General features: G+C 47.0%; 1 protein-coding gene across 3 annotated transcripts in view; it reads left to right on the top strand.

Annotated features, from left to right (window-relative positions):
- The window catches only part of LOC126469993 (PTB domain-containing engulfment adapter protein 1-like), a 155408-nt gene that overhangs the window by 100059 nt on the left and 29549 nt on the right, over positions 1 to 25800 (top strand). For all 3 annotated transcript variants that reach the window (XM_050097445.1, XM_050097444.1, XM_050097446.1), the window contains exon 3: positions 9095 to 9159. In XM_050097445.1, coding sequence (XP_049953402.1) covers positions 9095 to 9159 — 65 coding nt within the window. The remainder of the gene's footprint in view (positions 1 to 9094; positions 9160 to 25800) is intronic.

Raw genomic sequence — 25800 nt, 5'->3', positions numbered from 1 at the left:
ATGTAGCTTTCTGTGGCCCAGCAGTTCTGTTCCCTGGCTACACCATGGGAGGAGGGTAAGAATCACCGTCCTGGCGTGTAAACTTCCCCACTACCTCGTCTGTACCAGGACGGATGGGAACATTCACTGCTAAAAATCTCTTGTTCTTAAAGAATACCGAGGACAAGTTCAGTGAATTGGAGTTCCTCAGTAAGGTGCGTTCAGGTTCCCTGCTGACCGAAGCTGCTTCTGTCGCCCAATCTGCAGCTCTTGGTGCTTGTGGTCAGCTTGGCAAAGTCCCAGTGTGCATTACCCTTCACCAATCTCTGAATATGGTCCAGGAATGAGTTTCCATGGGAACCTCATCCTGCAGATTGATTAACTCGAGGCTAGACTGGAGCGATGCGGCGCTCATTTTGTTTGACGTGTGCAGAAGTGTCGCAAAGCCAACCACACGGATACTGGCGCCTTCATTCTGGCTTTTGAGGGGATACACTATCAGAGACTGTTAAGTTCTACACATGTGACGTGAAGCCATGTGTCCCACCACCCATGAGGTGCTTGCGTTTTGGGCATATGTCTTCTCGCTTTATGGTGGACACTGTGTGGTAGTAACTGTGGACACCCACTCGATGAGGAAGTCCGTGTTACCCCACGTGTTTTTTAACTTCCTCGTTTTAGATTGACTCGTCCTCACATCTGTGTGTAACTTTGGAATCGCGGGACTGATGACCTTGCTGTTTAGTCCTATACCCTGTCAATGAATCAACCTTAAATCCAGATTCCAGCGAAGCCTGCATGTTCCGCTGGTTTTGACAATAAGCGACGCCTGTGAAATTTCGTAGGTACGTTGCAAGTGAGTTGTGGAGAGAACTGTTTTGTGTAGTTGAGACTACATTGTTGCAGGTAAGTGAACTCGAACATGTGCACGTCATCGATGCTCGTATGGTAGCTCCTTTTAAAACAGAGGGCGCTGAAGTTGACACTTATTTCCTCGTTGCCTCTAAACACCAAACGTCCTGTCAACGATAAGGTCTTCATAGATAGTGCTCAATCTCGGATTCGGGCAGGATGGAGAACGAAAGGGCACGGCAGTTTTTCAAAGAACCATCCGGACATTTGCCCTAAGCGATTTAGAGAAATCAGGAAACCTAAATCAGGATGGCCAGACGCGGGGCTGAACCGCCGTCCTCCCGACTGTCAAGTGTTAACCACTTCTTCAAAGAGGTACTATATCGAAGATTTAGTCTTAATACAGGGAAAGCAGAAAAATATCGTCGACTAAGTCTCAACGTGTTCGAAAGTGTGCGCTCAGTAATCGTGACAGACCGTCACTGAAGAATGTGACCAAAAAGACAGCTGCAAAAGTCACTGCAGAAATGAATGTCGCACTCGCGAACCCTGTCAGCACCAAAACACGAAAATGAGTTCCGTGACCAGGGAATTGCAGTGCGAACTGGAATTTCAAAAGCACTAAACAGTGATGGAAAAACAGTGCTGAAGCCAGAAAATGTAGACTACGGAACAGCGGAAGAAAATCATTCGGTCGGATGAGTATTTTAAACGGTTTCAAACTTCTGGTGGCGCTCACGTCCGAAGAATGAAACATGACGAGGGTTCGGTGATTTGAGCAGGCACATTGTGCTATTCCATGGGCCCTATGGTTGTTCTGCAAGGTCGCATTACTGCCAAGGATCGAGAAACTATTTTGGCTGATCCGGTCTATCTCATGGTCAGTTTTTGTTTCCCAGTGGTGATTGTAGTCAGACGACAGAGCTACCTTCTACAGATCTCGACTCCTCCAGAACTGTTTACGAACACAAAGATGAATCGTCGCCTCTCTGGTGGCCACCAGTCACTAGATAGCTTGTTCAATTAGCCAATATCTCCCAGTGACGGAGAAAGTAAACGGCTTTAAATTAGAGAAACGCACTACACCTGCTCGTACTAGCGAATAATCTTAGTATGCAGTTAGCTATGATTGCGTATAGCATTTGTGCTGTCCATCGTGCTGAAACTGCGGTCAGCAACCAGTACTAGAATGCAGTTCCGTAAGTGTACTACTCTGAAACTGTCAATTCAGCGTGCTGCACGGTGTGTAGGAACATCATCGACCATTCCAACACAGGTCACAAAAATTGCTGCTGGGATTTGTCAGCGCGTCTCTTAACACATGACAAAATATAAGTACTGTTCGCCACGGTAGGTTCTACGATGCACTTCCATACTTGGCGTTCGGAATCGTCGCACTACGCTTTACATTATGTTCAGAATGGAGACTTAGCCTTACCGAAAGTGTCGAAGAGCAACAAACTGGGGTGTGGAAGTTTCGGTAATGGAAGATAAGTTCCCTATCACCCGTCGCCATCAGTTAGTTCATATTCTGGATCCAAAACTTCACATAATAAAAAAATAGTAAAAATCAAACGGTTCGAGCGATTGTTGCAGGCTCTGACGTACCATGGCTAGTGCCATTTCCTGTTGAACATAAAACTTTTTAAAAATACATTGGTTTAAGTGCTAAATGTGGCCTATCGTCCTCAGCTTGTCAGTGAAGTCCTAAAAGAACTTGCAGACTCGCCTGTAGGCGACTGAATGGTAAGGCTAGTTTCTGTCCCAACATAGACAACGAAAAAATTCTCAGAATTTCACATTTCATAAAGCCTGGCTGTTATTACGCAGGTTATATCGGCATCTGAATATCCGGATTGTTACGAAATCGGGGAGTAGTCGGGATCGAGAACCAAAGTGCTGCATTATTCTTTATAGGTTAGAAACGGAAGTGACTTGCATATACTAAACCTGTGTTCACCGTTCTTTGGACATGGAATTCCCAAGATACGGATAGCCATGATTGGGGTTTTAATCCCAACTTTAGTAGCGGTAACAACGCGAGAATTACCAGTTGCCACGGATCAAAAAGGCCAGTAGTGAATTAACGTAAATCAGGTAAGTGTTGTCTTCCCAGCACAGTGCTGACGGATTAAAGATTTCCTGAATTTGGTACGATGTTCCCTCGTGTTTATGGCTCAGACATTGATATTTCTATTTTGATGGAATTCTTCTAGAATGGTGTGGTCTTAACGGTAGGACTTTGTATGTAGACAGAAGAATCTGTCGTTGCATCACTCTCGCCTGAAGAAAAGTAATAGTTAATCGAAGACAGTCTACTGCCATATTCCTAGCCAATTAATTGTAAATTAGAGGGTTAGTACTTTCTCAGCACGCGCTTTTAATCGAAGCACTGGCCTACGCTTAGACAATTCAGTAAAATGAAAAGGTCTACGCACTGTCCATTGCGACGTTTCAGTATGCGTCTACGATAAAATGAAGAGAAACTCGGGTTTTTGGCTGTATTTATGACAAACCTAAATAAATGATTCACTTGAGCTCCTAAGGTCTCGCTAACGAGCCCTCCGTACGCAGATTTTGAGCTTTCAGGGTTCGTTTTAAATATATTTATATAAAAATGTTGGACAGGTATCCTGCTTGCCTCCTGAAGCGGAAATGGTCTTAATGCGGGTTATAGGTAACATAACATTAACATACCTTCCGAGAAACGTGAAACGCAAATGAACAGAGCTGTTTGTTAACTGACGATATCGTAGGTTGAGTAAACACACACACACACACACACACACACACACACACACACACACACACACACACACACACGAAAATTATGTAAGTACTATAGGTAAGTGTGCACTACAGTAAATTACCATCCGTGATTTAACAGTCGTAAACACGCTCAGGTTGTTGAAGATGATAATCACTAAAAGGAATTACAAATGAAGGAAAGCTAGTTTACATCACATAGCTTCAGGGCGAGAAACTGCCGCTGGCATTATGATACAAACAGCCTGGAATACGTTGTAATATGGACAGTACGTAAGCAAGAAAAAGAAAAGCTTCGGAGTGTTGGTCAAAGACAGTAGTGTTCATAATCTTGGAATTATTCATTCCAGGATTTCAGTGACGCAAGCATAGGTTCCACGCTACATGTTCTTGGTTAGCGATTCTTCAATCCCTACAGCGCTAACAGGCCAAATATGAACTCTGATATTGTGCGACTTCGAAAAACTAATTTCACTGTCGGGTACAGGAGGCTTAAAAGTACCACTTCAAACGACATAAAGTAACTGCTAGAATTTTCGAATTGCTGATCTAATACTCAAGACGCTCGACATTAAAACTAGAAAAACGGAGCTCATAACTGAATAATTCAAAGGAAATGAAAATCAGTACTTAATACATACAGATATTTTGGTTAGTTACTAGATGAATGAAGAAACCCCCTGACATGCTCTAAACTTGCCTTTTATGCAGCATACAGGGAGAATAAAAGAATAATTTAGAACCTTCTACATTACTAGGAATGCCTACGTGGAGAATCTGTTGCACGAACAAGAGTACTAACCTCATCCTGCTTTCCTATGGTGCTCAAACAGGAAAGCCGTCGGATCCATAATCGGTGGATCGTAGTAGTCCCTGCAGTGCTGTCTCTGTATGGGACCCTTCATCCACTGAGTTGTACGGTTCAGCTGCGCGCGTAGGGCGGGCCTCTACCTTGCTGCTTGGGAGAACCGCCGCCTCACCTTGTAAAAGACGTTGTTTACAAGGTCCACCCCTGTAGCTAAGTGGTCAGCACAACTGCGACACAGAAGAGCCATGTTATATTTACGCTACTGCCAGGCGAGTGGACAGAAACAGCCTTGTAATTCCAGTTCAGGAACATCCGTGTAGGGTATAGACTCCAGTGTATGGAAAAACAGCTGGAAGAATGTGTGCTAATCAATGCCCAACCACACGTTATCCATATAACATGTCAGAAGATGACACGGCGGCCGGTCTGCATCGCGCGGTCATCTGGACGTGATAGTTTAGTTTTTAGTTAGCAAGTCGTCATTGTGCTGCTATCTAGGTAGGAGTCCTGCCTAATTTTGATACCGTCGCAGTGCGTAATAATTGTGGACTTACTCAGTTTCTTTTAATTAAAAAAAACTTTTATAGAATGAATTCAAATTTTCAAATTTTACTGTTAAAAAGCTGTATAAAGTTTTTAAATGCGCTGTTAGTATTCTGGGACCAGTTACATTTAAGTAAATGGAACAAAATGTAGCATGCTTTCGAAATTCAAATTGTAATGATAAATGGGCTCGTATATTTCAGCGTCAGCCAGCATGACGGTTGGCGACGTTTCAAATGAAGAGTGTTGAAGTAAAATTCGCTTCAGACTATTTCAAGAGTGTAACGTGGTCAAAATGTGCTCAGCACACAGTTGGACTAATCACGGATGTTAAATTTGTATTACTAGATTAAGTAGGTAGCAGTGCCCTTAAAATTCCCTTCCTGATGATCGGGTTACTTTCCATCGAGCAATTTAAAAGCTTTACAAACTTGGGACATGTACAGTCAAGGACCCACTCCATGGAAGACTGGGTTGGCTGAATAATGAACTTTTCCGGGTAGTTTTAACCCGGGTATATTTCTTGCGATGTAAGGGCAATGTTTTATTGTCGGAGATATTGATCTCTGCTTACCACCGTATGAGCCAATATGGAACTTCCGAAGAACACAGATTAATCTGTCGAATCAGATTGAGTGCAATAGAATAGTCAAATTTTCTGAAATAACAGCCGCGAGTAAAATAACGTAAGAAATGGCAGGTTTATACTAATAATAGAAACGTGACCCAGCGTTCATGTATTGAACCTACCAGCACTGGATTTTAGGGTTTTCAGAAAACAGCGCCAAAGTAACAAAACTGTCGAAAGACAAAACCTGACGACAAACTTCGTTGTTAATAGGTATTTCCAATGCAGGTAGTGTAAAAAATGTTGCGGAATGGATAAAATGAACATGATTTTTTATAGGTGAGAACTGACACAAGGAGACTAGAATGTTACCTTCTTAATTGTAAATTTATAAAGTAACTGAGTGGTCTGACAGTTAAGATAGTATTAACTACATTACTGAAGTTAGATGTGTTGCTAGTCTTCTGCATGAGATAATCGGTTTAATGTTAAAACCGATCCATTGCAGCGACATAGACGGAGAGAACTGCTTGGTGAGATAGCTGCGTTGCAGGTCGTGAGAACAGTTCAGCGAGAGCTCACGAAGGAAGCCAGAGATCCGGGTTACGTTCCGCCGGAGGCAAGTTGTGTGTGTGTGTGTGTGTGTGTGTGTGTGTGTGTGTGTGTGTGTGTGTATTGTTGCACAACACTGAGGCAGATGTAGGAAGCTGCGTCTTATCGTGGCTTATTGTGACCAGCTGGTCAGGTCTGCAGTCGGCGCTGTGCCAAGGCCGTCGCCAGGTCACAGGGAAGAATGTGCCTCAGCCACACCTTCACTAAAACGTGTGAACGGAATCGCTAGTGCTAGCTCAATGCTGCGGCCTCAAACACGAGCCTCGGGGAACTCTGCGTGAGAGAAGAGCCATTTGGCGCGGTGCAGTCTTGGCACTTTAAATTAGTCCTTGCCTTGAAGCTGCAGAAAGCTCCCCGTAATGACTCAAACATCCACTATCTCATTAAGGGATGTTACTCCTCGTTCTGTCCTACTACCTTAGTTGTCATCGACAGGACGTGAAATACTTTCGCTCACGAGATAATAGTAACCACAGTGTTTGCAACGGAATAACGCGTTAAAATTCGCATGGGCGTTCACCCATCTGAGACTAAATTCTTGGAGCGCCTTAAGCATTATTGTGCAGAGTTAGCGTATTTAAACAAACGCCTAGACGGCCGGTTCAAATCGTACAGGTAACTTCCGTTCAAGAATTTCTTGTCCTCAGCAATGCTTGAGCGTATTTTGAAACGAACGCTCAATTAAGATAGTGATAAGTATGGCCTCTCGTATTGTAGACTATAACATTAACGTACAAAAATTCTAATCAGTCTGTACTGTTGCCACTGGCATTAGTTGTTAATGAGTATGGTGAGATTAAACCGAAGATTTGTCAAATAAGTAAAAAAATGACAGCCGTTGTCACAGGAAACTCGGGTAGTAATGACAAATTGCACTCTGAGCTTGAGGTAATTCACAGAAAATTGTATGCTCTTACGTGTATCGCATTAGAACATACTCCTGGAAGATGAGTTTTGAAAATGGTTAATAAGCAGAAACAATGTCGACCTTGGCACATAAACTTTCTCGTTTCTAGTTAGACTGTAGGCAGCTTCAATCTGAGATGGAAAGGTCCCTTCCAGTAAACAGAATAGTATACACCAAGAATAGTTTTGTTTATTGTGCCCTTCTGTGTGTAAAAATCTCGCAATATTAACGGGGTAGCTGAACTATTAATGGCAGGTGTGGCGAAACACGAGTTAAATATCGAAAATACAAGGACAGTCTATTTCAGTATGACGTAAAGCAGTAAAAATGTTCGTTTTTGGTTTGTTACGCTTGCTCTGCAAAAACATTTCTTTACAGAAAGCTAGCTAAACGTGATTTCCCACATCTCTTGCAGATATTATTAAAAAGGGTCTTATTGTTACGGCGAAGCAGCCACGCTAATAGGCATGAAATAAGGGTACAGATCATCTGTGTAAACAACCTGCTGCAAAAGTTAGTTCAATTAAAAAAAATTCTGTATCAGATAACTAAGGTGGTTTCTTCCTTTCGCTTACGCCATAGTTTCGCAGGGTCGGCGTGGTTACAACGGATTTAGTAATGTTCGTGTGAGGGACGGCCGGATGCCCTACCTGCCGCCACCCCGTACACCCCCCCCCCCCCCCCCCCCAGGACGGAATCAGTGTACCCCAACTGTCTGCGTCTAGTGTAAATAGTAAAATAGTGCGGACGTGTTTCAAATGTTTGCGACGCGTGTAATTGAGGCGGAACGTGGGGCCAGCCCGGTATTCACCTAGCGGATGAGGAAAACCGCCTAAAAACCACATCCATCCTCGTCGTGAATTCCGCCGGGCGGATTCGATCCGGGGCCGGCGCGCCTACCAGAGTCCAGGAAGCAGCGCGTTAGCGCTCTCGGCTACCCTGGCGGGCTAACTAAGGTAGTTTAAAGGAATTATAAACGAACGAAAATGGGAACCTAGTCTTTGATAATGGTCTTCCCGAATGTTTGGATGAGTGGTTTGTTTTCTGAAACTTCACAAAGCACCATCTGTACTCGAACCACCTGCTCTTCTCCAGATCAGTCGCACAACTCAATTGACGCAGCCACACCGCGTGAACATTATTAGTGTCCTTGACGGCGGGAAGGATCCAACAGACCATTCTGTCTAGCTGACCCAGACTTACGGTAAGTATGTCCAGTGCCCTACTTAATCTGAGTAATAGGATGCTCCTGCTCTGTATTCACAGTTCCTCTGTGGCCAATAATGTGTTGTACATTCAGTGACATAAGAAACATAGTTCAGCATCGCTTTAGGAAGTAAGCTTACGCTGTATACATTCGCGTGGCCTAGTTACGTGACGTCTTCTTAACAAGAACTGGCGAGAGAGTGTAAGAAATAACGTAACCTAGTTATCAAACTTTTGTTGGCACCAAATTGTTGATTACTCGGTTTTATTTTCTTAAACTATTTTTCGGTTTAACTAAAGCAGATTTTGCTCTGATGTGATCACACTTCAGATGCCTAGTGCCAGCAGCTTCAGATATCATTAGCAGTGGGTTTACTCAGACTTCCTGAAATAGGTTCGGCTTGTAGCATTTAAATCACTGCACCTAAGTTTTAAACGAGTGCTACTTCCCAAGCAAACAACTAGAACAACCTCGTCGATAAAAAGTTCGACCTTAATTAAAAACTGCATTGCAATAATAAAACAGTCAAAGCTGTAAAAATAGCATACTGGCAGTTATTACACTCCAACTTACAAATCAGTTGGATGGTAAGTATTTCGCATAACGGACCAAAATTGTGAGCCTACTCACTGTGCAGTTAACTGTAATACCACGTGCGTCACATGCTGAGACACGTGTGAAAACTTTGATAAATTCTTGAAACATTCGCAAACCTAAGGACCTCTGAGATCTCTTCAGAGTCCTCCTCATGCATGTAGTTCACACATGGTGTCAGTGGCAGCTTACATGTAATAATATATTTGTATAGCTTTAAGTCGGAAAACTATTTTGGTCCTTAACTGTTTGTTGCAGGAAATAGGAACTGGATCCATCCGCCAGATGCTCTGCAGCGCGGCCACATCGCCTATCTAGTCAAGGTAAATCCTGAACGCCATTACGTAACTCATTTGCTCATAGACCAGAAAATGTAGAAAACAAGTTTACATTACTGCGTGGGAGAGATTTGCCGATTCGAACGTTCAGCAGCACATGAATCCATTCCGGAAATCAGCCACCAATTATTGATGGGGTCTCCCTGTCCACTATGCACTAAGTTCATACTTCCTAGCACATTCATCTGGATGTCTTAAAACACGTATGGGCCAGGTATTTGCATGACTGCAGTTAGTCGACATTTTTGAAACGACAGCTTAGTGCATTACTGTAAAACCGCCTGGCAGATAACTGGAGCTCTAGCACATAGTGTGTGCAGGGAGCTTCTTTGACGTTGGTGGAAGAAATAATAAAGTGGATCGCGACAAGTTTCTTGGTATTGGTCAGAGCGTTGTGTGAAGCCTTCGATCCGACTTTGTACCACTCTGGCACAATATCAAGCTCAGGTTAACAAAACTGTTCTAATATTGAAGTCGACTCGATCGTTAAGTCACGTACATATTTACTCTCATAGCAACCATATGACGGAGCGGGACTGTCAATATGCTTCCATACTAGTCCTGATTTATCTTCGCTGTCTTTACGCGAGATGTGGTGTTGGCAGTGGGATCGTTGTGCAATCAGCCGCAAATGCCAATTTTCTCAATTTTGTCAGTGGTGGTTCGCGGAAAGCCTTCCCTGTAGGGAACACAGTTACAGATCGCTGAGCATCTCGGTAACAATCACGTGTTGATCTAACCTACCGTTCATTAACTTAGCAGTATCCTTCACAATTGCTTGGATGTCTTCCTTTAATCGTTTGGGAATTCAGATACTCGAGCAGTATCAAAGAATAAGTTGCGCAAGTGTTCTATACACAGTCTCGATTATATGTGAGTTACACGTAACTAGAATTTTCCCAATAAATCGGATGTTCGTATATCCATCATTAAAACGGACGACTTGGGACGTCAGCTGGTACAATATATATTTAAAAAAAATGACGTAATTCCTCCAGCTGTATTAAGGTGTTGGTTTTATTGACAACTAGTTTCCATGTTGTTCAATCATCTTCAGGCCCTAAATACAACATACCATACATAAACAACCAATGACTCAACAATAATTTGAGTTATTATGCAAAACAATTATATTCCAACCATATTACATAATGCATAATTTTAATGAAACTGATGGCATTTTAACGGAAATGACCAAAAATCTAATTACTCTGGACGCTAGCCATTTAATGGTATCACTAAATACAAATGAAGCTGTATATACACAATAGTTTTATTATAGGTTAATATCATACTAAACAAATTGGAGTATATAAAAGTTATTCTAACGGATAATATAGGCGTGGAGCATCGTAAATTTTTTTAAAATAATGAACTATAAAAAGAACATAGATATTGCCAACCAGACATATGTTACGTAAACGTCATTGTTTACTATTAGTGAACGGTGGGCAAGGTAGACTAAAGTTAAGTTTGCAAAATTCTGTACTGTCGTCATACTAGGGTCAGTGGCGTAATTTACTTTGACAACTTTGATCTTAACATCACGAATGAAATAAGGGACACGAAAAAGTGTGAAACCCAGTTGATATAAGGTAGTCAATAGTGTAAAATACAAACTAATCAATTTAAAAAACTATTCATTCCAATGAAAGTAAAAGTTTACGTTACTGAAATAATTTCTATTTCGGTGTCTCATCGAAGGCTATGACCAAGGTCTAAAATTCCAGTAAGTTTACATGGTCAAAAGCACGCTCAAGTACATGGAAATGCTCTAAATAGAAGCAATCTAGTTAGTCAGTTCAAATAGTCATATATGTAACCCATTTGTTGTTCCTTTAATAAGTACATACAAACACAGCCACTCAGTAAAATACATGGGTAACTCATGTATTAAGTATGTGATCTCGTCGAGTGTCAATTAGTTAATTAACGATCAATGATACTCTTAATCTCTCTTTACTGTGGGCAAATAGTCTACTGGACCAATCACTACTACAATAACATGGTGATTTATTCATTTTACTTATCTTTATAATTCAGTTGTGTAGCGTTGATAGTTAAAGCATATCGGCTACCCACTGATTTACAAGAAACGAGCATGAAAGTTGGAAGCACAATTATTTTGACAAAAAGACCAATTTACTGATTCAGACAGACTACGGTAACGGAAGTTGATAATGTACAAAGTAAAAAATCTAGGGAGGGCAAGTTACTCATAGAAATAACATATTGAACACTCTACTAGGTATAAGCGGATATACACTTGAACTACCATACAATCACTATTAAACAGCAGAATCTCTACACGGAGAGAAACAGTTAAAGTATCGTCAAGAAAGTTGACTTTGAATCTACAAAGGAAGCTAAGTGATACTAAGTGATGTAACAGAAACACGCGGTAAGCGGACGGAGAAACGGTCGTGCTTCGTCATTATGACGTGTACGACATTTAAGTAGACAACATTTTACAAGTAACTCGCCATACTTGATAGCGATCATAAGTGGCTAACACTAGTAGTCGGTGGTGGGATGGGCGTGTTCCATGCGGAAGGCATGTAGTTACTATTATGAAATCAAAAGTAGTGGTTCATAGATCGTAACGAAGATAACTTCAGCACCAAGGATACGAAATCGTGGAAGTGTTCCCCTTACAGTATTGAGAACCAGACTATTCGACGCATACATACTCATCGAAGTAACAACATATCGCACTACAACGTAGGTATAAACCGGGTATTAACAGTTTGTTCTGTTTAGTATTGATTAAAAGTTAATGGTTCACGTATGTTGTATTTAGGGCCTGAAGATGATGTAACAACATCGAAACTAGTTCCCAGTAAAACCAACACCTTAATACAGCTGGAAGAATTACGTCACATTTAACTATAAATCTAAGTCCCCCCCCCCCCCCCCCTGTGGGTCCAGGGGTTAGAATAGACCCGAGGTGTCCCTGCCTGTCGTGAGGGGACTAAAGTCTCTAACTTTTCGGCCCTGGAAGTTCAGGTTCCATTTTTATGGCTTTACCTGCCACTTTCCAAATTTTACAAAAGTGTGGGCCATATGGGGAAGGAAGCCTTACGTGGTGAAAGAGTTATCCATAGTGGCCTTAGATTCAATCTCCTGAACCTCTTACCATGGCTTTGCATCTCCACCTGCAATTCCCCTATTTGGGCGAGGACACTTTCTGGGGAATGTCATCCTCTTCCAGTGCTTCCTGTCCTCTTTCGCCTCCATGACAGTACTGGATTTCTCTGCGCCCAATACCCAGAACAGCAGCCAGTCCGTTGTGGTGGGGCCGTCATGTACTCATTTGGTGGCTGCCCCGTGACAACACAGGGATCGCACTGCTGATGTGAGCTGTAAACTTTCCACGTTTGCCAAGGAGTAAATGCCTGTCTTCCTAGGGCATCAGGACTCCCGGCAATGGCCATCATGCCAGGTGGCCTTCGCTGTGGCTGGGTGGCGCCCGTGGGGAGAGCCCCTGATCAGAGTGGCAACATAGAGGATGACACGCAATGAAGCGGACTGTCATCTTACTGGTGACCATACGGCGCTAGCAGTGCCTAAGAAGGGCAAGATATAGTACAATGCTGACAGATATGACACTAAATCATTTACCTCCCTCAGTGCACCATGCTAGGAACGTAGGGCTACAGAAAGATCCATATTCACCTCGATATTTAGTCTGTAGTAGAATGGACAGGGACTCGTTTCTACCTATGAAGCCTCAATTTTTTTGAACATTTTAAGGATCAGTTTGGGAAGTGACAGCGCTGTCAAAGATGAGAAGCAGTGCACTCTAGATTCAGACAGCATCCCCAGCCCTATCCCAGGTGTTACTCGCTTGTGACTGGCTCGGTGATATTCCTGTTCACGTCACTCCCCATAAAAGCCTCAACATGGTCCAGGATATTATTTTCCATCGTGACCTCCTTTCGCAGTCCGACGACGAGCTCCGCGCCAATCCAGAACGGTGGGGTGTTCATTTCATCCGGCGCGTTTACAGGGGACCCAAAGACAACAGGGTTGATACTGGTGCCTTCATCTTGGCGTTTGAGGGGTGATTCATTGCCTGAAAAGGTAAAGGTGATAGTTACCCGCTGTGACGTTAAACCGTACGTCCCTCCTCCTATGCAGTACTTTAAGTGCTGGAAATTAGGGCACATGTCTTACCGCTGCACATGCAACGCCACATATCGAGAATGCGGACGTCCACTGCATCCAGCCACTCCCTGTGCGCCTCCTCCCACTTGCATCAACTGCGGAGAGCCCTACTCGCCAGACTGCACAGTACTTCAAAAGGAGCGGTAAATCATGGAGTAAGATAGTGGACCGGTTGACTTGCCAAGACGCTAAACCTAAATTTCAACGAGTACACACTGTTCAGTTGACGTAAACATAAGCTGCAGCTACATTACCATCGCAATTAAAAGTACCAGTCGTACCACACTGTCAAGTTTCAATATTCACAAGCATTGGAAGATATTGCTGGGTCTGTGAAAAGTGTCAAACGTCTTCGTAATGGAACGCTTTTAGTTGAAACTGCTAATTCCAACCACATACCTAAGCTTCTAGGATGTAAGGCCTTACATGACTACCCAGTCGATGCTGAGTTGCATAACACCCTTAATTTTAATAAGGGCGTGGTTACCTGCTCCGATATAATGTAGAAGGACTCTGCGGAGTTAAGTGAAGAGTGGAAAATGTGAGCGTCATGGAGGTGCAGAACTGAGAAGTCAATGGCAAATTGGAAAAATCGGCAACGTTTATTCTAACGTTTAATACTCCACAATTACCGGGACATATCCGTGCTGGCTATATCCCCTTAAGGTTCGCCCATTTGTTCCTAACCCCATGTGATGATACATATGCCAAAGATTTGGCCACGCCACTGTGGGATGTCACGGGAAGGCTACGTGTGGCAATTATTGAGGCTCCGCTCAAGAATCAGGGACTTCTTGTACATTTCTTCCGAAATATGTAAACTGCTCTGGGATCACCCAGTGTGGAGCAGAAAATGTGGGGTTTACAATGAGGAAAGGATATTTCAAGAGTTGAAAGTAAAGACACAACCTATGGTGAAGCTAAAAAGGCTTTCAAAGCCATGTAACCACCGGTTTTTGCAACTTCTTTTGCATCAGCCCTTAAGACACGAATCGCTAAATGTGATGCCTCCACACAAACTCGGAACACGGATTAAAATAAGAGCACACGCACTTATCGATGTACCTGTGGGGCAAACGCTCCGCTTGCAACTGACGTCGTTCGGAAGCCGTCAGCAGTAGCCTTACCTCCTAAGCCACATACCACTCCCAACTTCAGAAGCCAACTAAGCCGTCCCCGCAACCCAGGCAGCCGCCTCCTCCTGTCAGTAAAGAAAAATGTCCTTCGAGAAGTAATTCTCCAAAAAAGCGGTAGGTAGACCTTCAGATCGAAGAGTTCTCTCACTTTCTGATGGAACCTACGCTCTTGAGGATATGGACTTCCAATCAGAGGAACCAGTCCCCCTGCGGGTTCGGGGCTTAGAATAGGCCCGCGGTATTCCTGCCTGTCGTAAGAGGCGACTAAAAGGAGTCTCAAATGTTTTGGCCTTAATGTGATGGTCCCCCTTGGGGTTTGACCTCCATTTTTCAAAATTCTACAGAAGTACGAGCCTTTTGGGGAAGGACACCTTACATGGTGTACCACTGGTCCTAAGTGCACTAAGACCTTGGCACTCAGCATTGCACCGGCGTTGTCACCATACCCATTATTCCTCAAATTGGGCCTAAACGCCTGATGGGTTGTCCAAGTTACGCCCATAGTGCATCTCCATCTGCACCAGCGATCATGATGGACTTTCCATGGCACCAGAAATCCAGCACGGTAGCCAGCCCGTTGTGGTGGGGTCGTCATGTACCCTCTAGGTTGTAGCCCCCTGACAACACAGGGATCGTACTGCCGATACCTGAGCTGCACCCTCCCCACGTTGGCCAAGGAGTAGATGCCCGTCTCCTTGGGGCATCAGGACTCCCGGCAATGGTCATCCTGCCAGGTGGCCCTTGCTGCGGCTGGGTGGCGCCCGTGGGGAGAGCCCCTGGTCGGAGTGGGTGGTATCGGGGCGGACGTTTCGCACATGAAACGTCAACACGTATCAGGTCGCTCTGCGGCCGAGTCTTCCAAAAGAAAAGGTACCGTTTCTAGTTCTGGTTCTCCTGCCCTTTCCCCCTTGGCCACTCCATGGGAGGAGGGACAGGCCCGCCGGCTTGGGGCGAAGTACTTCCCCCGCTATTTGGTCTGTTCTCGAACAGATGGGGGGACGTTCGCCACCTCCAAGCCCATGTTCTTTGTTCAACACATTGAGGACGTCTTCGGGGAAATCGAGGCTCTCAGCAAGATGCGATCTGGGTCCGTTCTTATCAAGACCACCTCTGCCACACAATCGGCGGCACTCCAGGCGTGCGACCGCCTAGGGGACATCCCGGTCTCCATTGTCCCACATCTGGCACTCAATAGGACGCAGGGGGTCATTTTTCATCGTGACCTCCTGCTACAATCTGATAAGGAGCTCAGGGCCAACCTGGAGCGCCGCGGCGTGCATTTCGTCCGGCGAGTCCAGCGCGGCCCCAAAGACCGTCGCATCGACACCGGGGCCTTTATCCTCGCCTTCGAGGGGGACGTTCTCCCGGAGAAGGTAAAGGTGATGTGCTACCGGTGCGATGTGCGACCTTACGTCCCGCCTCCTATGCGCTGTTTTAGATGTTTGCGTTTTGGGCACATGTCGTCCCGGTGTGAGGCTGAGCCCCTTTGCGGCGACTGTGGACGTCCTCTTCGTGAGGAACATACTTGCACCCCACCACCTCGGTGCCCTAATTGTCCTGGCGTCCACTCGCCTAGGTCCCCAGACTGCCCCGCCTATCAGAAGGAGAAAAAGTTACAAGAAATCAAAACTTTGGATCGGCTCTCTTATTCTGAGGCCAGGAAGAAGTATGACCGCCTTCATCCCGTGTCACTGGCCACTTCGTTTGCCTCAGTTGTGTCCACTCCTTCCGCTGTATCCTCACCTTTATCCTGTCCCCCCTCCGCCTCCTCTGCCCGTCAGGGGGCTCTGCCTCCGCCTCCCAAATCCCTCCCTTCCAACTCCTCCTCCCCCGCGGCCCCCACCCCCCCTGCCCCAGGGGCCACCCTTCCTCCTCCTCCTCCCCCCACGCCACCTGAGAAGCGATCCTCTTCTCAGGCGTCCATCGGGGAAACGTTCCGGACCCCAGCTTCCGAGGTCCGGCGTTCCAAAACGGACCCCGCGCGTGAGGACCTTCTTCGGGTCCAGCCCAACATCCCTGTGCCTCCTCGGCCTTCCAAGAAGGCCTCCAAGAAGAAATCTCTCTCCCCCTCTCCACCCCGGCGCGTTTCATCTGACGCTTCATCCGTGAGTCGCTGCTCCCGGCCGTCCTCAGTTTCACCAGAACGCTCTGCTGCCAGGCGTTCCGCCGGCCTTTTGTCGGCAAATGATGCGGCCCCTCCTACACAATCAGGGACAGCGGCCGCAGCTGGCGACGAGTCGATGGAACCGGATCCGCCTGCCGTCAGTTGTAGCGTTGTTGCCTCGCAACCTGGCCCTCCGCGGCCATCGAGGTGACCAGCTCTTCCCCGTCTCGTTCCCCCAACTTTTTGACTAGCGATGGCGTTGTTTCATTGGAACATAAGAGGTATTCGATGTAATCGGGAGGACTTACAACTGCTCCTCCGCCTGCACTGTCCGCTCGTCCTTGGTCTCCAGGAAACCAAGTTGCGCCCGACTGACCGTATTGCCTTTTCCCACTATACCTCGGAGCGGTATGACCTCGCCCCTGTGGACGGTATCCCAGCTCATGGTGGGGTCATGTTGCTCGTTCGGGACGATGTCTATTACCATCCCATCCCATTGACCACCCCACTCCAAGCAATAGCTATCCGCATTACTCTTTCTGCTTTTACTTTTTCAGTTTGTACCGTCTACACTCCACCGTCATCTGCTGTTAGCCGGGCAGACATGATGCACCTGATCGATCAGCTTCCCCCGCCGTTCTTATTGTTTGGCGACTTCAATGCCCATCATCCCCTTTGGGGCTCTCCTGCATCCTGTCAAAGAGGCTCACTCTTGGCGGATGTCTTCAACCATCTCAATCTTGTCTGCCTCAATACCGGCGCCCCGACTTTCCTCTCGGACTCTACTCATACCTACTCCCACTTGGACCTCTCGATCTGTTCTACCACTCTTGCCCGTCGGTTCGAGTGGTATGTCCTTTCTGACACCTATTCGAGCGACCACTTCCCCTGTGTCGTTCGTCTCCTGCACCACACCCCATCCCCACGTCCTTCGCGCTGGAACATACTGAAAGCTGACTGGGGACTTTACTCCTCCCTGGCGACCTTTCTGGACCACGATTTTTCCAGCTGTGACAGTCAGGTCGAATACCTCACGGCTGTTATTATCCATGCTGCCGAACGTTCCATACCTCGTACTACTTCTTCTTCACGTCGCGTTTCCGTCCCCTGGTGGAACGAGGCTTGTAGGGACGCTATCCGTGCTCGACGACGTGCTTTACGCACCTTTCGCCGCCATCCTACGTTGGCGAATTGTATTGAATACAAACGACTCCGAGCGCAATGCCGTAGAGTCATCAAAGACAGCAAAAAAGCTTGCTGGGCCTCTTTCACGAGCTCCTTTACCAGTTTTACTCCCTCTTCCGTTGTTTGGGGTAGCCTGCGCCGGCTGTCGGGCATTAAGGCCCACTCCTCAGTACCTGGCCTGACCTCAGGTAATGAGGTCCTTGTTGATCCTGTGGCTGTCTCCAACGCCTTTGGCCGCTTTTTCGCGGAGGTTTCAAGCTCCGCCCATTACCATCCTGCCTTCCTTCCCAGGAAAGAGGCAGACGAGGCTCGGCGACCTTCCTTCCACTCGCTGAATCTGGAGACTTACAATGCCCCCTTTACTATGCGGGAACTCGAACGTGCGCTTGCACTGTCCCGGTCCTCTGCTCCGGGGCCAGATGCCATTCACGTTCAGATGCTGGCACACCTTTCTCCGGCGGGCAAAAGCTTCCTTCTTCGTACCTACAATCGCGTCTGGACCGAAGGTCAGGTCCCCATGCGTTGGCGTGACGCCGTTGTTGTTCCTATACCCAAACCCGGGAAGGATAGACACCTTCCTTCTAGTTACCGCCCCATTTCTCTTACAAGCTGTGTCTGTAAGGTGATGGAGCGCATGGTTAATGCTCGGTTAGTTTGGATTCTTGAATCTCGACGACTACTTACTAATGTCCAATGCGGCTTTCGTCGCCGCCGCTCCACTGTTGACCACCTTGTGACCTTGTCGACATTCATCATGAACAACTTTTTGCGAAGGCGCCAAACGGTAGCCGTGTTCTTCGACTTGGAGAAGGCTTATGATACCTGTTGGAGAGGAGGTATCCTCCGCACTATGCACAAGTGGGGCCTACGTGGTCGTCTGCCCCTTTTTATTGATTCCTTTTTAACGGATCGAAAGTTTAGGGTACGTGTGGGCTCAGTATTGTCCGACGTCTTCCTCCAGGAGAACGGAGTACCTCAGGGCTCCGTCTTGAGCGTAGCCCTTTTTGCCATCGCGATCAATCCAATTATGGATTGCATTCCACCTAATGTCTCAGGCTCTCTCTTTGTCGATGACTTCGCGATCTACTGCAGTGCCCAGAGAACATGCCTCCTGGAGCGCTGCCTCCAGCGTTGTCTAGACAGCCTCTACTCATGGAGCGTGGCAAATGGCTTCCGGTTCTCTGAAGAGAAGACGGTTTGTATCAACTTTTGGCGATATAAAGCGTTCCTTCCGCCATCCTTACATCTCGGTCCCGTTGTTCTCCCATTCGTGGACACAACTAAGTTTCTAGGGCTCACGTTGGACCGGAAACTGTGTTGGTCTCCACATGTCTCTTATTTGGCGGCCCGTTGTACACGTTCCCTTAATGTCCTCAGAGTTCTTAGCGGTTCATCTTGGGGAGCGGATCGCACTGTCCTGCTTCGCTTGTATCGGTCCATAGTCCGATCGAAGCTGGATTATGGGAGCTTCGTCTACTCGTCCGCTCGGCCATCCCTCTTACGCCGGCTCAACTCCATCCACCATCGGGGGATACGTCTTGCGACCGGAGCCTTCTACACTAGTCCTGTCGAGAGTCTTTACGCTGAAGCTGCCGAGTTACCGTTGACCTACCGGCGCGACATACTGCTGTGTCGGTATGCCTGCCGGCTGTTGTCTATGCCCGACCACCCCTCTTACAAGTCCTTCTTCGCTGATTCTCTCGACCGTCAGTATGGGTTATATGTGTCTGCCCTGCTGCCCCCCGGAGTCCGCTTCCGTCGCCTGCTTCGACAATTGGGTTTTGCCCTCCCTACCACCTTCAGAGAGGGTGAGAGCCCGACACCACCTTGGCTCGAGGCTCCGGTTCGTATTTATCTCGACCTCAGCTCACTCCCGAAGGAGGGTACTCCGGCTGCAGTGTATTGCTCACGGTTTGTCGAACTTCGTGCTCGACTTGCTGGTCACACCTTTATTTACACCGATGGCTCCAAAACTGACGATGGTGTCGGCTGTGCCTTTGTCGTCGGGACCGCCACCTTTAAATACCGGCTCCTTGACCAATGTTCCAGCTTTACGGCCGAGCTTTTTGCTCTCCATCAGGCCATTCAGTATGCCCGCCGCCACCGCCATTCATCGTATGTCCTCTGCACTGACTCACTCAGTGCTCTTCAGAGCCTTGGGGCTCCCTATCCGGTCCATCCCTTGATTCAACGAATACAGCAGTCCCTCCATTGTTTCGCCGATAATGGCGGTTCTGTCAGCTTTCTGTGGGTCCCCGGACATGTAGGAGTGCCTGGGAATGAGGCTGCGGATGCTGCAGCCAAGGCTGCAGTCCTCCAGCCTCGGCCAGCCTCCCATTGTGTCCCGTCATCTGACGTTTGTGGGGCTGTATGTAAGAGGCTTGTGTCCTTGTGGTGGGATGCTTGGTCATCCCTCCAAGGAAACAAGCTCCAGGCAGTCAAACCGCTCCCAACTGCTTGGACAACTTCCTCCCGACCATCTCGGCGCGAGGAGGTCCTTCTGACCAGGTTGCGGATTGGGCATTGCCGGTTTAGCCACCGCTACCTGCTCTCTGGTGACCCAGCCCCGCAGTGCCCTTGTGGTCAGGCATTAACGGTGCGCCATGTTTTATTGTCGTGTCCCCGTTTTAGTCAATTTCGTGTTGTCCTGTCCCTGCCATCTACCTTACCGGATGTTTTAGCTGATGACGCTCGAGCAGCTGCTCGTCTTCTGCGTTTTATAACTTTAACTGGCTTGACCAAAGACATCTAACCTTTTTACTTATTTCATCTGCATCTTTGTCAGGTCCTTTTGATGTCCCCCCATCCCCTTGAGTTTTAGCAGGTTCCTTGTGCTCTAACACCAGTGACTGGGCGCTAATGACCTCAGCAGTTGAGCGCCCTTAAACCCTACCAAAAAAAAAAAAAGAGGAACCAGAGCGCACAGAACCAGCTAACGTTCTCCCTGACCTCGGTAAATCACTGTCTCCGAGGAGAATGAAAAGAACCACCATCGCTAACCAGTGGCTTATGTAGGGACTTCAGTGTTGCAGTGGAATTTGAATGGATATTGCTCACATTTAGAAGAATTGCAGCTGCTGGTCCAGGATAAACCTTTCTGCATCTGCTAACAAGAAACGCATCTTAGTCTCACACGCCTCTGCATTATGGCGCTACCACATATACAGGAAGGAAGGTATTACTGGAGACAGGGCTAAAGGTGGAGTGGCTATTTTCCTTTGACAGATGCCACTCCTCTCCTGTCCCTCTTACCACGACCATGCAAGCAATTGCTGTGAAAGTTCCTTTACTATCAGTGTGTTCTTCGTACCTACGCCCCCCCCCCCCCTCCCAAGACGCTTTGGATGTGGACGCACTTGCAGACCCTTTCCAGGCATTTCAAAGCCCATTCTTCCTTGTGGGGGGGACTTCAATGCCCACAATGTGCTGTGGGGCTTGCCTACTACTTGCTCCAGGGGTCGTCGGATGATCGAGCGACTCGTCCATTCTGAGAATATCTGCCTTATGAACGCGAGTCAGATGACTCACTTTCCCACAGCTACAGGGTCTTTCTCAGCCATTTACCTTTTTGTTCCCCAGCTACTGCCGACTGTTCAGTGGGAAGTAGTTCTAGATTCAGATTCTAGTGACCCAGTGTGGATCTGTCTGCCAACTAGGACGGTGGGCAGTAGGTGGATGATTACAGTACAGTAGACAGGCGATTTGTAAACAAAAGGATTGTGCACAGGAGGCGGTGGCCCGTATCACTCAAGAGATCCAAAGGGCTACCGCAGAGTCCATCCCCAGGTCTAGTAACCACCTCAGACGATGACTGTCTATTGGAAATCAGGGCCAGATGGATAGCTCTGCGGAACCTCAAACGGTGTCGAACGACAATCAATCTTCAGGCCTTAAGGTCTGCAAGAGCACATGCAAGGCGAGTGATCAAAGAACGGAAGAGGGCTTTCTGGAGGGAATTCACGACTTCCATTCATCAGTTCACTTTCACTGCGCAGGTTTGGGAATCAATAAGACGGATTTCGGGCAAGGGTAATCCACATCTCCTTAGTCTTGTCAAATAATAGGCTCTTGATGGACACGCCAGAAGACATTGCTCGCGTTTTAGCTGAAAACTTATTTACTGTTACTACGTCATCCAGACAAGCTCCTGCTGTTTAGGTATTCTGTCAGACTGCAGAGATGAGGAACTTCAATTTCTTCTTGCATAATGAGGAAGTCTACAACGTTCCATTCTCCATATGGGAATTGGAATCAGCTTTATCTGCAGCCAGACACATTGCTCCAGGACCTGATGAGCTCCATTATACCGTGCTTCATCTGTGTTCTGAAGCTCCTGTCTTGTTCCAGTCAGATCTGGTTTGATAGACAGTACCCTAAGAGTTGGAAGGGGGCAATATTAATTCCATTCTGTAAACCAGGCAAGGACCATAGAGCCCCTAACAGTTACCAGTGTCTCGCCCTTCTTAGTTGTATGGGTAAGACTTTCGAACACATGGTCAACCGCCGCCTCGTCTGGCTGCTAGAGTCCCGAGGTCACCTGAGCCGCTCCCAGTGCGGTTTCAGGTGCTACCGTTCCACTCTTGACAACTCAATTCTACTGTAGACGGCGATACAGGCTTCCTTCTTACGCCGAAACCATTTAGTTTGTGTTTTTTGAACTCGAAAAAGCATATGACACTACTTGCAGGTACAACATCCTTCGCAAACTTCATGAATGGGAAAACTGTGGACGCCTGCCGCTTCTGATCCAATCCTTTCTCGAGGACTTGCGTTTTCGTTATCACATTGGTGATGCCATGTCAGATTGCTATGTTCAGGAGAATGGTGTGCCCAGGGCAGTGTCCTCAGTGCCACATTGTTTGCCATCGCTATCAATGGCTTTTCCTCTGCAGTCAAGACCCCTGTCAAATGCTCTGTTAGTGGGGCACTTCGCGGTAGTCTACGATTCCTCTAACCTTATGACGACGACGAAGCAGCTACAGCTGACCATTAGAGGGCTGGAAACCTGGGCCCAGACAACTGGTTTTCGGTTCTCAACTGAGAAGACTGTGTGCTTTCAGGTTTATTATTTGACTCGAAATTAAAATGGCTCCCACACCTAAAAGACCTACGAACAAAGGGTTTCCGGTTGTTGAACATTCTGAAATTCCTTGGTGGAAAAACAAGGGGAGCTGTAAGGTCCCACCTCCTGCAGTTTTATAGGGCATTTGTTCAATCACGCTTAGAACACGGCAGTGTGGTCTATGGATCGGCCTGTCCTTCCTACCTCCGGATGTTAGATGCTGTCCACCATGAGCGCATTCGGATATAGACTAGCCTTTCAGACCAGACCAGCCCAGTTCAGAGTGGGTGTGCAGAGGCTGGTGAACCACCACTCTGGATTCAGCGACGTATCCTTTTGGCTAAACAGGTGCTGAAAATCTCAGCATATACCTCAGTCATTGGCATTTAGTTCAGTGATCCAACCCCCCTCCGAACGACTGTTCAGGAATCGGCCCAAACTGTCGCAGCCATTTGGTACACGTCTCGAGGATCCGGATATCTCTGGCATGAAAATACACACCCAGTGTTGGAACACACTGACGCCATGGTGTCTTCAGAGGCCCAAAGTAGTTTTAAGCTTGACACAGTACATTTAAAGTTGTACTCATCGTTTATACAAATGGATCCCAGCAGGAAACTGCTCTCGGTTGTTCTGCGGTTTTCCCTGATACGATTTTTAAAGTGCATCTTCCAGAACAATTTACAAATTATGAGTTACATGGCATTCTGATGGCACTGGAGAAGGTTCAGACATCACCATACGGTTTCTTGTCTGTTTAGGCTCTTAATGCACAGCAAGTGCTTCACCAAATGTATCCTGTATACCCGCTGATTCAGCTCATACAAGACTCCTTACAGTGGCTCCAACACTGTGGGAAGGTGGTGATCTCTTGCTGGGTACCTGGCCACGTTGGGATACAGGTTAACGACATGGCTGACAAAGCTGCCAAGGAAGCATGTTGGGATGGTGCTGTCCGTCAATGTCCCATCCTGTTACATGCCATTCTCATTTACTGACAGATGCATCATGTGTCAGTGGTAGACAGAATGGTTGCAGGTGTCAGACAACAAACTGTGGTCGCTCAAATCTTCCACAAAGGCTTGGAGGACTTGACGCCAGCATCGCTGCTGGAAGGAGATTTTCTTAGCAGACTGCGAATTGGGCAAAGCCCTTTCACACATAACTTCCACTGGTAGGAGGATTCACCATTCTGTGAAGTTTGTGGCGTGCCGCTTTCAGTTCCACATTTTGTTGCTAAATGTGTCCAGTATACTGATATTAGGGCAGCCCTCAGTCTGGCTGGAGATCTGCCCACCATTCTCACAGATACAGATACCAGTGTTAAGAGTGGTGAAATTTTGTGAACTGTCAGGCCTCATCCCTAAACTGGTGGGAACTGCAGCAGACCTTCGTCCCCACCCATAAGATTTAAATGTTGGCTTTGTCAGGACGCTGATGACCATGATGTCGAGCGCCCTCTAAACCCAGATGATCATCCGTGCCTGAAGCTACTTCGGATAAGACCTCTCAGCAAGCCCCTAAAGAGAGAGGGTAGGGAAAGCAAACAAAATCTGCTAAGAAAAGGACATGGTGGTGGTGGTAGTCTCAGCGTTCCCTGAGGACCTGGGTCTCACTGATGCCTCATCCACAATAGGAATGGATACAAATATCCAATCGGTGGCAACAGATGACCTTGAGGCGTAACCTGCCTCATTGCATGCTTAATGCCTTCCCAGCCTGACGATAATGTCATCCTACAGTGGAAATGCTGCGGTTTTTGTTTCCTCCACCTGGCTGAGCTACGGCAACTGTTAAGCTTCACACCAACTTTCTGCATTGCCCTCCAGGAAACCTGGTTCCCAGCAATGTGGACCTGTGCCCTTTGTGGCTATAGGGGATATTCCAAGAGACGTAGCGACTGTAACAGTGTCGGGTATAGTTTCTGTGCTGAGCTCAGTAGGCAGTGAACCTGTGCCTCTTAAAGCTATGGCTGTCAGAATGATGCAGGAAATAACTGTCTGCAATGTGTGTCTTCCTCCAGATGGTGCAGTACCCCTGAACGCATTGGCTGCACTGATTGATAAACTCCCTAAACCTTTCCTACTTTTGGGAGATTTAAAGTCCATTACCCATTGTGGGGTGGCACTGTGCTTACTGGTCGAGGTAGAGATATCTAAGCTTTCCTGTCTCAACTCGACCTCTGCCTCTCAAATACTGCCCCCCCCCCCCCCCCACACATTTGAGTGTGGATCATGGCACTTCATCGGCCATTGATTTATCCCTCGTCAGCCCAGGACTTCCCCATCTGTCCACTAGAGAGCCCACGTTGATTTGTGTGGTAGTGATGACTTTACCATCTTCCTGTCACTCCCCAACGCCATTACTCGAGACCTCTACCAAGATGAGCTTTAAGCAAGGCAGACTGGGAAGCTTCCACCTCTGCTGTGATCATTGAATCTCTTCTCCCCCCCCCCCCCCCCCAATAGTACCATCGATGTGGTAGTTGAGCAGGTCACTAGAAAGATTTTCTGTAGCGGAAAACACGATCCCTTGTTCTTTAGGGGGTCCTTGCATCTAACAAGGCACCCTTAAAACCGATAGTACTTCGGTCATAAGGTTCTTTGCTTTGACTGAACAATGCAGAAAAGTACATCTAACTACCGGTATTCGCTAAGTGTCGGCGGAGATTACTTCCATTTTTACGACCAACTGTAGGAGTAAATTCGTTAAAAAATTATTAGCTCGAAAAGACACAAAAGCTTTCTGCTTTCAGCACAGATCACAAAAGATCAGAACGAACAGATAGTCGTTGAAGTAGGTATGGCCCGTACCGTGCTCATCAGTTATCAATCTTTCATGATTGAAGCTATTGCTACCAAAATTGTAAGATAGGGGGAGGGGGACAGGTTAACCACACACTCTGTGTAAATATCCTGACTGTATGAACGTTTTGAAATCTTAAAAAGATGGATCGGCTTCACTTCGAATTG

This window comes from Schistocerca serialis, chromosome 3, assembly GCF_023864345.2.
Source record: "Schistocerca serialis cubense isolate TAMUIC-IGC-003099 chromosome 3, iqSchSeri2.2, whole genome shotgun sequence".
Taxonomy (NCBI): Eukaryota; Metazoa; Arthropoda; class Insecta; order Orthoptera; family Acrididae; genus Schistocerca; species Schistocerca serialis.
This window is presented reverse-complemented; position numbering and strand designations above follow the sequence as displayed.